Source organism: Chenopodium album, chromosome 24, assembly GCF_948465745.1.
Source record: "Chenopodium album chromosome 24, dcCheAlbu1.1, whole genome shotgun sequence".
NCBI lineage: Eukaryota > Viridiplantae > Streptophyta > Magnoliopsida > Caryophyllales > Amaranthaceae > Chenopodium > Chenopodium album.
In genome coordinates this window covers 6,921,040-6,934,870 of record NC_137857.1, presented here as the reverse complement: position 1 = coordinate 6,934,870, position 13,831 = coordinate 6,921,040, and the positions used below count along the sequence as shown (strand labels likewise).

Here is a 13,831-nt window from a genome sequence, read left to right as displayed (position 1 = left end):
TTGGAGGAAATTTTGATAAAAAAATAGATATTAATGGTACTTGAAAAAAGCAAATGGGACTATCAATTTGGGACTAAAAATAGGCCATAAGGAACTATCATTTGGGGACGGAGGGAGTATTTTTTTTTTTTTTTTTTGAAACCATTATATATTATTTTTGTTATGAGTTTATTACAAAAGTACATGTTATATTCTAAAGTGAGATTACCTACAAAATTTGCTAACATACCAGCAATGTGGACTCACAACATTCCAGTATTATTCGCTCTTATGCCAAGTGATTAGCGAGTCTAGATGATTAGATGATAATAAACAACAGAAAGCAAAATTGAGGTCAAGTACAGCTGATTGTTTGGCTTTTCAAAATTTTAATAAAAATTACTCGTACAATGAAACTTAAGATCCAACAAAAGAATTTGGGACCTGCGAAAATTGTGTGTAGTTGGTGTAATTAATAATAATACTAAGGAAACAAACAAATCATGAGAAAGGAAAGAAAAGAGAAGTAAAAAACATCTACAAACCTATAGTTGAATTCTAAATACGTATACTATCTGTGAACAAATGAATCATCACTCTTGTGAATATATAGTTTCTTGTATAGATTTAATATGAACAATTCCTAACTTCATACATGCTTCTGCCAGATCTAGAGTAGGCTATCAAGTTGCGCCTGTAAATCCTCTATAGAAACCACGTTGATGCTCTCTATCTCTTCTGCTGAGTATTCTGATTTTACAAGGGATTGTACTTGGGTATGAGCTTCCAAAATATTTGTCCTACATAAATGTCATTTGTAGAAAATAATCAATTCGTTGTCTAGAACAGGAAAAATACAGTCAGTAGGAGACACAAATCTTTCACCCCTGAAGAAGCAAGGAACACTCACAAGACAGTGAACGATTATCAAGAGTAGATTAGAAAACCCAATGCAAGAGGATCCCACCCAATTTGGGGATAGGAAGTCGCATGTAATTGGCTCACCTCTTTACATAAAGGATTTTTCATATGAAGAATGCAAGACTGACAAAAGTATAAAAATAACAGCAAACTGCATGTTTACAGGATTCACATTTTTTTTTTTTGAAACACATATTTCTTTATTTAAGCAGGTTCCTTGCAGGGTAGAATGGAAAAATCAAGAAATACAAACACATAATAAATCTTACTTTATTGGCTTGAATAATATTGTCCTTGTTGATGGATTCAGGAGATACAGCTTCATCTTCCCTATCACACTTGGTAGCTCTTGCTGTATCGTAGAGTTAACCTGCAGATGATTAGGTGATCAAATTATTACCCTCTTAAAGGCACAACCAGTAATACCTATGATCTGGTAATTAAGTCATTACCCTCTTGAATACAGATATAGCTAGGAATTCGAGTTTTTGATACGGTAACTTTTTAATTTTAGGGTACCGGTATAATAGGTAGAAATTCGAGTGAAGAGGGATACAGCATATATTGCATTTATTAAATACTGTATCATTTAATAAAATATTTTTTTCTAGTACTCGTATTTTATATGGGGCTCTCTGTGTGACTATTGATCAAGATAAGTAGTTTTATTATTACAGGCCCAAAACCAATTTAAAAGCTCTAGCCAGCAACAGGTGAAAAGAAACCCATGTTGCCACATGAGAGAATAGACAGAAAAGAGATGCTGAAAGGGAGCCTGGCAAGTCAGCAAAGGGCAATGAGTTGTGTTATCTTTAATCAGGCTAACATATACTGTGTATTAGGGAGTATTTTAGTTAAAAAAATTAATCTCTGTTATGACAAAAAAGCAAAAATCAAAACTCTAGAAAATAGATGTTTCTACATACACCTTACTTACACCTGATCATGAGAGAGAGAGAGAGTACCTTCTGAAGTAATTCAGACACCTTCTCTGGAGTTGCAAAAGCTTGCTCCTTAAGAGGTTTTGCCCTGAAAGTATCGAGTTTTTGATTTTGACTGCCTGAAGAAACTGTGGCTTTCACAGCTGTAACCTACAAAGAGAAGGCAAAGTTCTAAAAATTGATACAAAAATTAACTCTTCTTCCAGTCCCTGCTGGTCTGTAGCATATTTGAAAAGAGGGTGGGGAGAATTTTCCACTGGCAAATAAGAGAAGCATATATAAAGCTCATGAATTCCAAGACAAACCTTGGCCACAAATGAAAGCAGCGGATCCACTATAAGCTTTGTCACCGACATTATAAATTCTTCACAAGTGGCTTTAAGAATTTTCTCCAAATCCTGCAAGAGAAACACAACATAGACCAAGAAGATTGTCCAAATTATGACGTGTAGGAGTAATTACATATCCCAACTATAAGGTTTAACATTAACTAGAAAATTATAAAAGAGGCACAAAAATTAAGCTCAACCAACACCCCCTTCCCCCACCAGGACAAACTAATCAGGTGGTCAAACAATGGTCATGCCTAGAAAGACAAATAAACTAGTAGCAATAATCCTTGCTAAATCGTAGTCCAAAGATTGTTAATAAAAATAATCCATGGCAAACTTTGAGATAAACGAGTCAGTAACTATCCCCAAAAATAGTACTCTCTTCATTACACAGAGACATCTGTTACTGCAGTTGCTACTTCTAAGCCTAATTATAATATTTAACTACTCCTTTGAATGTAATAATATCTACTCTAAATTTCTTAAACCTTTTCCAAATAAATCCATTGCAAATAACAAAACAAGGCTCCCTACTACAGTTGAAAAGTTAGGTGTAAGATTGCATTCCTGGTCAAATATATCATTCTGGGAGAGGAAGGTTAGTATTATCATTTCACAATATGTATGCCAAATTTCATAGCCAGCTCCACAGAGCAGCAATAAGACAACATATAGATGGATAATCAATCAAGGCCAAGGAATTGATATCACATACCTTCTTAGCATCTACTTGACTTTCCAGAACCCGAGGAGAAAAAGTTCTAGCCAAAGATGATGATCTTGACCAATCAAATAGAGAGGCTTGTCCTCCAAGAAGTCGTCGAAGATGGTCCTGACATCAAATTGGACAGCATTATTATATTTGCAGCCTTCTGTTTGACAAGCAATAGACTCACAAACCTCTTTCATTCTCAATATTATAATAACTATCACAGCATCATATAAAAGATAATGTGAATATAGAAGATGACTGGCATGTGCCATTTGAAATTGGTACACACAGGAGTTCAAGAATCAAAAGTAAAAAGATTGTTCTCAAGTTCAAACTTCAAAAAGTCTCTTACAACTCATTGCTAAATTAACCAGTGATCAAAACCAACAAAACGACGGACAACATACTGATTTTGAGCTAGCTTAGTTGGCAATGACTTGGGAGTGGTAACCAAGACTTGATTGTAGATCAGCTCTAAATTTGCCCTTCCTTAGAGAACCACCCCCCCCCCCCCCCCCAACCCACCCCAAACCCCATTCTCTCCAGAAAAATATATAGTTTTTAGAAATCTGAAAGTATCAGCCAACTAACCAGCAAATGAGAAAAATCAAGCTCCTTATGTGTGACTGAAAATTCTATATCAAAAGGTGCAATCTGCAACAATACAATTCGAAGTTAGTCACTATTTACTGCACATAACAAGAGACTAGTTACCGACCAAACACAGAAGACAATAGCTCAACCTGCTCTCTTAAGATTAGAAGATGCTTTATCAGAAAAAGTTGCCCATCCATTAGTGACGACCTCTGCGATATGAGTTTACTTGCTTTCTGTAGAATATATATTTAAAAATAATAAGAATTAGACCACACGCTCATCAGGAAGTTCAATAGACTACATCAAACTTTTCCTACAAACATATAGATGTCAATCTCTCACGCTCACACAAAATATCAGTAAGACTTTCTAGAGTACATCATCTGGATAAAGGCAATTACTTGAATGGATAAGGAGCAGACTTCCACTGTTTCCTGAAAAAAGATAAATTTTGTGAATTGGCTAGCAAATTTACAAGGCTACATGCCTACATCTATAAATCTTCAATAAAAGAAAGGGATACTTTGTTGCCTGGTCACTAAATACCTGAGCTAGACCAGTGAAAACGCCTGGTTCTAAACATCGATACAGCTTTGACAGCAGTGAGAGAGTTTTTTCCAAGGGCGGGTACCAGGATTTGAAGACATCATCTTGATTCTCTTCACTCTGCAGTTAAATTGGTTTATTGATATAAATTATAATCCCTGGCTCTTGGAAGAAATCACAAACATTGTGTGCCACATATGTGCACTCCTATGATTAATTGATTATATCTCTTTTCATGCATGTGTATATACGCTATATGTCTGTCACGTGCACCATATTCACACAAAATACATTATATTATTCCAATCAAGTATCACCATATAGAGTTTCCACTTTCCAGTATGAAGCATGTGTAATGGATCAAAATAAAACTATTTAATCTATACTCCCTCTGCCTTATTTTTAATCAATGCATTTTGCAACTTTGCACAATTCACATACTCCACTTAACTTTCTAAATTTTAATTGATAATTAAAGATATCTAAATTTTAATTGATAATTAAAGATATCAATGAACAAAGTTTTACATTAGAAAGTGTGAAAGTCAACAGCGCTGAATAAAACATGGAGGTAGCATTGTGTAAATTTGAAAACAGAACCCCAATAAGCTTAAACAAACAATGTGAATTCCCGGTTATAGTTAATCCATTCACACCTCATCAGTTAAGATAGAAAAGGCCATTTGACCATCATATTGCAAACATTGAACAGCTTCATTCAAAATAATACAATTTGAAAACAATTACAAATTTGAGATGTGGAGAAACATATTAAACGCTTTTTTGTTCAAAATATATGAAACGAATGCACTTATCTCCATCACACAAATACTAATATTCAACTAACTTACAGTTTGAGCTTCCTCTTTAACCTCAGAAGATTGTTCCAGTTTTGCAGGGTAATCCAAGTCTTCATTGAGAGGGTAATAATTTGCTATCTAGATGCAAAGAAAGAGGATGAAAAAGAAAATTTCAGTTAGATACGAAGGTTACACATACACATAAAGCAAATAACTCAGGAACAAATAGCAACACTGAGATACTATGGCACATTTCTACTGAGAGCCATTCAGGTAACAAAACTGAGTATAATACTCACTTCATCGCGGATATGAGTCCGAGCACGAAATGTTAATCGCTCATGTACATCAGCCAAAATTCTTTCAAAAGTTGGCCGCAGACCAGCTAATGATTCACTCCGTCTACTGAGCTGCTCTCCAAGGACCTCGACTTTCAGTACATCAACAAGTTCACAGAGAAAATCGATATTTGTTTCATGAATAAACTTAGGGCGTAGAGTATCATACAAGTAAGTGCACCTGCAATTCCAGTTGAGGAGCAATGTCAATATAGGAAAAGGAAAATGGAGTATTAAAAAAAAACACATTTCCTAGAAGTAGTGATACAAGGCTAAGAAATGAAAAGCCTCTTCATATAAGAATATAGTGCCTAATCATTCTATCCGGCTAAACTTCATAGTTGATCACTAATTAGGGTCTCCAGGTGGCAGGTGGTAGCTACAGAAAGCAATCTCTCTACTGGTCCCAATCAAGTTTGAGATGAGACTACATTACATCTGAATTCTAGACTGCTCTATATCCAACCAATGGTATGGTCATTGTACTAATAAGTTTTCACAAGTCAGAATATCAGACAGCTGAAGCTGGTCGTGTAGTAGCATATTAGCTGATTGTATAAAAGTGTGTGGTAAAAAATTGTTAGCTAATAGCTTTCAGTATGTAAGAGCATTTGACATATTTAAGCGTTAGAGAATAAATACTTGTTAAAAAGGGTAGATATATGGTTAGATTTTTTTTATGAAGATATAGTGTGCGAATAGGATAATAATTAAAAGGTATTTATAGAAACTTTACAAATTGTTAATCTCACAAACAATATTTAATTACCAAGAGAGTTTTTTAGTCATTTCTACTCACTCTGTTATTTCAAAGTGCATCACTTTCCTAAATAAGCCATTTTATTTTTTTAGTGCATCACCTCCTTTTTTGACACGTATTTTATTTACTTATTATTATATCACTCTCCTCACAAGTCACAAGGTTTCCACAATTAACTTTTTTTAAACAATATCATTCTCTCCTCTCACAACTCTTACTTTTTAATAAACTATTACCCACCTATTACCAAACCCCACTAACACAATATTTTATAATGCATTAAATTCACCTTTCAAAAACTACATTCCGGTCAAACAGATGCACTATTACCAAATTACCACTATTTGTGCATAAAAGCATGAGATTCAATCAACTATATGTAATAAACATAATAAAAGTGAGTATATCACAATTCACTAGTACATGAAGGTGCACAAAAGTAAGTATATCACAATTCACTAGTACATGAAGGTGCACAAAAGTAAGTATATCACAATTCACTAGTACATGAAGGTGCACACTCAAACCTCTTTTGGCAAATTAAATAGATGTAATCAAATGAGTTAAAGAAGCAATAGTAACTCACAAAGGATCTATCAAAGGAGCCAAACTTGAAACATCCTCTGAAGAAGCTGGGAAAAAATGACTAAATAATTGGTGTTCAAGCTGATAAACCTGCAATAACAATTTTATGTGTCTTTGTAAATAGTAGATTATATGCATTTTTTACCATATTGAAATCAGCAAAAGACAATAAAGTGGGCACATCTACTTGCAGCTTTTTCAATGTGCAAGTAAACCTATAAGGATCCGTGAGTTGGGAACATGCATTTTAACTATGATGACATTTTCAATTTCCTATTTTGCTTATTTCAAACTAATTTTTTTTTATCCCACCATCCAAGTCTACAATTGAATTTTAAAAGAATGAATGTGCGTCTTTTGTCAATGGAGACTCACTTTTACTTGGTGTGAGATTAGTAATGGCATCATAGTTGTAAGCTTGGAAATATCAAATATAACTACAAAATTCCTTAATCACTACAAAAACCCTCAAAATTACAACAATTACTTAATCACCAGTATACTTCATTCCTTTAATTCTCCCTTCCTCTTTCCTCTCTATCATAAGTTGTATAGCTGAGCTTAGACAACACTGCATCACCACCATACCACAGCAACCATGACTCACCTATGCCACCCTCCACAACTGTTGGCAACTACAGCCACTGGTCAATGCAGCTACCTTTGGATGGATCTAATGGTAGTTAGGGACTAAGTTTGATTTGTTGTATTGTTAGCAATTACTACAATACTTGTATACGAACAAAAAAAAAGGTTAAGTTCACATAATTGACATACATTGTGAGAGAAAAACTGTGGTCAAATTTTACTGTGGTCAAATTTAGCATATAGTTGATTAAAACCTATCCCCTAACCCTCTCTTTACTCTATCCACGCTTTTTTTACATTCACCCACCTCTGTATACACCCTCTCTTCCTTACTTTATCCACAATTTTTCCACACCCACCCATCTTTTGACACACTATCTCCACTGCCTTAATGCTAGTGTAAACCATAAAAAAAAAAAAAAAAAAAAAAAAAAAAAGACATTATGGAACAGGGGTGGTAATTTGCTTAAAACAATTGTTAGATTCAGAATCCAATACGAGTATTTAAAGGTTAATCTTTTACATATAATTTCATTTTAACTTGCATGCTAGTAAGGTGTATTAAGAAATCTTTCTCATCGAATAGGCTGTACACATTCAGAATTACAAAATTAAAGGATATGAAAAAAAAGGTCTTGAGTATAAACTTTTTAAATCAAAAAGTTCCCCAGCTAAGTTGTTGATAAAGCTCCAAAATAATGAAGAAGGAATAGTAGAGACAATGCATTTAGATTTAAAATTAGAAACAAACTAACAATGTGAACCAAACTTCTCCGTATCATAAATAGTCTCAGATAGTACAATCACCTGTGCCAAGTATGCACACCCAGACCGAGTCAATGATGGCAATGCCTCTTTCTTAGAAAAGTCAGATATTCGCTGCTGCACAATGCCTTTCAGCTGATAGAATTTGCAAAGTAAGTATTGCAGGTGAGTAAAAAATAAAATAAAAAAGAAACACCGGAGACAACTCAAACTAACCAATGAAAGCCGCTGCTCACTGTACACCTTGTGGCATTCGATAAGGAGCTGGGAGTACTCTTTCCGTGATGATCTGCTTTCGATTTCTTCGAGCACCAGCTTGAGCTGCACAGTTTCCAAATCATAATTTGAAAAGGTAAGCAATGACCAAACAGCTCTATTTTAGACCATACAACATCAGCAGAACAACAACAACAACAACAACAAATCCTTTGGCATTGCAGAGATGTACTCCCTTCGTTTCTTACTCACAAGCAGTCACAACAGTTTGACTTTAACACTATTCATGTATTACTTTAATTCTATTTTTTACAAATATATAAAATAAACTGTAGATGTGTACTATATTGTTTAGTCTCAATGTAAATTTTTAAATATCAATTTTTTCATTATTTTTTTTAATTAATGCATAATAGCATATATTTATGGACAAACTTATGCATTGACACATAGGCCAGTCAAGTATTCAAGAATGGAGGGAGTACAATTAACTGTATTACAAATAATCATGGTAATTTAACTCAATTCTCTAATCAATGTGGCTTTTTGTTTAGGGACGGAAGAAATGATATGTTTGTTTCTTTCCAGATGATGAAAAAAGCAAAATTGACTAATTCAAGACCATATTTCCCCTTTCCAATACACTTCAAAACTTCATAAAGTAACTATCTAGTGAATTCTCCCCATAGCCACACCCCAGAAAAAATCTCACAAGTCACAACAGTTATCAAGAAAACTACCTCACTTGCAGCAGCCTTGAAACGGACATATATAACAGATGCCTCCACGCCTTCAGAAAATGCTGGTTTACTGCCACCAATATTCCGTATTGCTTCATGAACCTAATCAAGACAACTTAAAAATCACAGAATTTTCTAACTTTAACAGTAAGAACAAACACAACAATAATCTATTGCTGATAATCACCTGAGATGATGCATTTTTGAGGACTGACTGAACATGAGACCTTATTGCATTCAATGCTCGTGACTGTAATCAACATCATAGAAAAGAAAATTATATTTGAAACCTGAGCTTAATCTTGATAGAAAAATTGCATTCTTAGTATCGTACACAAAAAGTATGAGTCATACAGGGGATAAATGCTTTTATATGTCATTACTACCTGGAGCTGTCGGAATTTGACTAAGTACACACTAGACTCTGCATATTGGGGATTGCTCTCAACGTACCTAAAATTCAGAATTCAAGCATAATAAGTTATATTAAACTACAACATCTAAAACGAAGCAGCAAAGACCAGTAAGAAAAATACAGCACTCTTAGAAACATAGTCAACACTCAAAAAGCAGCAAAGAGATTTTAGAAACCCAATTTTGTCAAAAAGGGTGGCAGTAGACACATATACATCTATATACTATAATGGAGTTTTTCGGAGGGTTTCCTAAACCCACTTTTTATTTTCTAAAAATGCAAATTATAATTTTATTTTTTATTTCTCTAAAAGCGTTTATGACAGCAATATATTCTATGAACTAAATAATGATTTTTTATTGATTACTTTTCTCCATCTAATACATCCCATTAATTAAATACATCAAATTGTATTATTTATAATTGTATTTATTATACCTTATAGTAAAAGAATATTGTATTATGCAAAGTACAGAACATTTCCTAAGCTGGATTTTTCCACAAGGAAAAAAAGGGTGTAATTGATGACCATTTTATACTGACTAAATTCTAATTTAATTAACCATGTATTAATTTTAAATCCAGAAATGTCTCAGGCAACTAGTCAACATACAATATGCATTCATCCAGCCGCTTCAGCAGAGGAAGAAAGTCTCGATTTCCAACATTCATGCTAGGGGAATAGAAGCTTGTTGAAATCTGAAAACAAAATGTGAAAGATTAATTAGAATAGTAATTAATTAGAATTGTAAATCTCAGAAAAGAGTGATGCAGTCCCTATCTTATTGAACTTCTAATGCCAGATTAAATGAACAGCACCTAGAACTTGAAAATAGCACACAAAAGCATATAAATACCAAATACGAAATATACAAATATACAACAAGCATTGGGATGTTCAAATTATTGCAAAGTCATATCCACATGAAATAACTCTCAATTTTAGTCAAGTTTATGAGAAAATTCTACATAGTACCCCTCTAATTTTTGTGCAACAGCATATGGTAATAAACCTAAATAAAGTAATCAATGTTCACATGGTGCTCTTAAGATTTGTGAAAGATAACCTCAACACCATTAGTAACTTGGAAAGTTTATTGGCATAACAGTACGCACTGCCCTAAAGGGAAAGAGTACTATGTGTATTGAGACAGAGGAGAAGTGAAAGAAGATTAAGGGTGGTTATAAATATAAGGAATCGAAGAGAGAAGTATATGGAGGAAATTACAGACAGTTTTATCTTGAATTACTTCCTCTGTTACATATTAGTTGCAACTTTGGGGTATTATTTGTGACACACAAAAAATTCCAAAGTTGCAACTAAAATGTAATGGATAACAATAAACAAACTACACCTTCTCAAAGGCGAGAAAGAAAAGTATAGTGTATGCTTACATTCTCCAATTCATCAAAGTAACTAAGCTTACTCCGAAGAGCATCTGCAAATTCAATCAATCTCTGCTTTTCAATTAGCTGCAAAAAAAGCAGATAAAAACCCAAATTAAAGAGATGGAAGTGCCTTCCCATTTAAACTTAGTGTATCAAGTCTAGAAAAAATTAACCAATTGAACCAATTGAATTAACCAATTGAATCTGCAGGCATACAAAACACAAATGAGCACGACTTCTTGGCATATACCAATATTTGTGAAAACATCAAGCATACAAACATATCAACAACACATGATTAAAGATGGTCCTATAAGTTACAGAACTCATCTTATTATTCCAACCTACAACCTAACTTTGTTGGTATGCAACGAGTATAGCAGTATTAGGGCACGAAGGAAGTGTCATCATAGGCAAATGCATTTCATGAGTGTTACATCACACATCATTACTATCACAACGTGATTGGATACATTACAGGAAATCCACTTCAACATTATAATTCATGAGTATTGAATTCTAAAGATTATAGCTTAACTTGTACTAATTGTAGCCATATCTTGTAAATTTGAGTAGAAACAAGATAGTCAAAACATTTATAGTGAAAAAATAAGAGTATAGCCTATACAGGATCATAAAAGCCAATATGTTTATATAACAGATATCACAATGCGATTTTAGAACACACATTATAATAGGACATATTGTGTAAGAACATGTTCATATATACCCTTCTCTCAACCAATAGTCACTTAGTCAGTAGTATTATAAACACCTCCAAATAGCCTAAAAAAGGGATCACTATTTTCAATGACCACCTAGCTTCATTGAAAAAAATGAGGATCCTCTCAAGAATGAAAGAAAGCCCCGTCTTTCTCCTCCATGAAGCCATACTATAAGCTATGTGTCCCCAACAAAGATATCTTGTCAACTCTCTAGAGCTAAAAACCAAACAGCAACAAAGCACAAGTCTTGGTATATTGTAATCTCTCACACCACCACCTTCTAGACCATTGTAAATGGAAATATCCTCAGTAGTGGACACTACAAGCTAGCTTGTTAGATTAAATGTATAAACCAAAGTTCTAACTCTAAGGTATAAATCTTTTAATGCTTATTTCACTTACAGTCTTGTTTTAAAAGAATCAAGAGATTGAGAAAATACCAATCTATCACATGCATCGTGAAGGGTTTTAGTCTTAGTTGCCACTGCTTGATGTTGATATTGTAGCTCATTAAACAATTCAAGGGTATCATCCACCTGCATCAAATATAGCCAAAGTTGCACATCATGCAAGAGGCAGATATTAGCTGATAACCCAATCTGTATCACAAAACCACCCAATGGAATTCAAGATCAAAATGATTAAAAGAAAAAAGCATACCAACCTGGCGAAGTATATCATCACAAGTTTGTATGCGCTGTATCAGAGTATCTACATAATGTCTATACTTTTCCTCTGTCTAAAAAAAGAAATAATCAGAGAAAATATCCAAGTATCATGAGCACATATAACCAGTGTATCAACATTAGACAATGACTGACCTCTGACTTCATGGCAGCTTCAAGATCTGTGAACCATTTATAAAACTGCAGCACAAAAGGACAGACATAGAAACAAGAGTTCAGTTAATTGCTATGTCTAAATTCTGAAATTAACAGCTTCAAAATCCTAAATACTTTGTATGACATATATAAATGATTAAAACAAAGAAAAAAATTAGCACTGCAAAAAATATTACTGTATGAACATCTACCTTTACACATGCCAAAAGGTAATTTCAAATTATTTCATCATAATTATAATAATATTACCATAAATTAACCTCAAATTCTAACAGCATTATGAAAAAGTGACATATATCCCAAACAGGCAAATGAAGCAACTCTGTGACTTCTACAGACAATTGATGAAGCTATCAATCAGACAGCCAATTGTTCATAGTATGATGCATAGAAAGACAAAAGTCTTAGTAATTATCTCCGGATGAAGAAAAACGCATAAATTCACGTGTATTAACCATTATTCAATCCACTAGTGTTGATAGGTTAATTTAATTAATTCTTCCAATCTTCCTACCACTTGAATCATATTGCAATGACAACAAGATAGATAGATAGATAGATAGATAGATAGATAGATAGATAGATAGATAGATAGATAGATAGATAGATAGATAGACATGTTTAAGTAGTATGTCCAAAATGCAACTAGAATAAAGATACTGATTTAAAAGTTTCGAAGCCATGATCAAAACAAATTGATCACCTGATTTGTGTTAACCAAAACAGCCTCAATAGCAGCAGAGTTATCGGCAACACTGTCCGGCGTACTAACAGATAAACCATGTCCCTGCCCCGGTACTCGATCCTGCGCCTGTAAGACACACAATTAATCAATTCTGACACTCGAAAGTCGAAACTAGACCTCAAACAACCACCAGCAGCAGCATCACCACAAAATCAAAACACAAAAATAAACGAAAGGTACCAAATTGGGAGGAAAGGGACGCTCGGCAACAGCATGAGACAATGCAACGATTGCGGATTGTTGTTGCTCTGTCAATGGAGCATTCTGAATTGATCACAAAAATTAAACACACAACATCAACATTATTCAAGAAAAATAAAATTATCGGATCGGAAATTAAACCTAATTCGTTCAATAAATCAAATCAACATTGCAACATTGATGAAAATTAATCAAATTACAAGCAATGATAAACCCTAATTAAAATCGAATCCAAGGAATGCAAAAATTGAAAGTAAAATTAAGAGGAGAGAGAAAAGAGAGACCTGTTCCCAAGTAGAAGCGAAGTTGTAGCCCTTGGAAACTGCGCCAGATTTGGGGAGAGGAGAGGAATTCTTGGGAGCCACCATTGTTGGTGGAGTCGTCGTCTTCGAGTGCAGTAATTTGATTTGATCACTGGAGTTCTTGGGACGTACTTTGGATCTGGTATGGCGTAAAGGGGGGCTAATTGGACATTTAGTTTGGCCTTAGGGGGATAACCGGATAAGTAATCAAGTATAGATGTGTTAATACGAGTATTTGGGTCGGGTTCAATGAGGTTAGGTTGAGTTTATTTCAAACTTGAGTCAGGCTAAGTTATTGTGGTCATACGAGTCGAAATCTGAATTAGGTGTTTTTCGAATCCGTTTCGGGTTGGTTTGGGTCGGTCGCGTCAGGTATTAACACCTGTAGATAA

General features: G+C 34.0%; 1 protein-coding gene across 1 annotated transcript; it reads right to left on the bottom strand.

Annotated features, from left to right (window-relative positions):
- Window positions 1-285: 285 nt before the first annotated feature.
- LOC145611258 (conserved oligomeric Golgi complex subunit 3-like) lies at window positions 286-13,605 on the bottom strand. Its single transcript, XM_081666570.1, has 25 exons — window positions 13,422-13,605; window positions 13,117-13,200; window positions 12,895-13,002; window positions 12,171-12,215; window positions 12,014-12,088; window positions 11,790-11,885; window positions 10,631-10,708; window positions 9,849-9,934; window positions 9,207-9,273; window positions 9,008-9,070; window positions 8,821-8,922; window positions 8,081-8,185; window positions 7,907-7,999; window positions 6,513-6,601; window positions 5,128-5,347; window positions 4,880-4,966; window positions 4,029-4,148; window positions 3,884-3,916; window positions 3,629-3,715; window positions 3,477-3,539; window positions 2,889-3,005; window positions 2,147-2,239; window positions 1,866-1,991; window positions 1,170-1,270; window positions 286-779 (listed from the first exon to the last, which is right to left on the bottom strand). The coding sequence occupies exons 1-25, from the start codon at window positions 13,503-13,505 to the stop codon at window positions 650-652; spliced, it is 2,352 nt and encodes a 783-aa protein (XP_081522696.1). The 5' UTR covers window positions 13,506-13,605; the 3' UTR covers window positions 286-649.
- Window positions 13,606-13,831: the final 226 nt, after the last annotated feature.

Coding starts and splice junctions, on each gene's coding strand:
- LOC145611258 (XM_081666570.1), bottom strand. CDS start 13,505: ATGGTGGCTCCCAAGAATTCCTCTCCTCTCCCCAAATCTGGCGCAGTT. Junction 13,201..13,421: donor TCGCTTCTACTTGGGAACAG/GTCTCTCTTTTC, acceptor TGATCAATTCAG/AATGCTCCATTGACAGAGCA. Junction 9,935..10,630: donor ACTTTGATGAATTGGAGAAT/GTAAGCATACAC, acceptor TTTTGTTTTCAG/ATTTCAACAAGCTTCTATTC.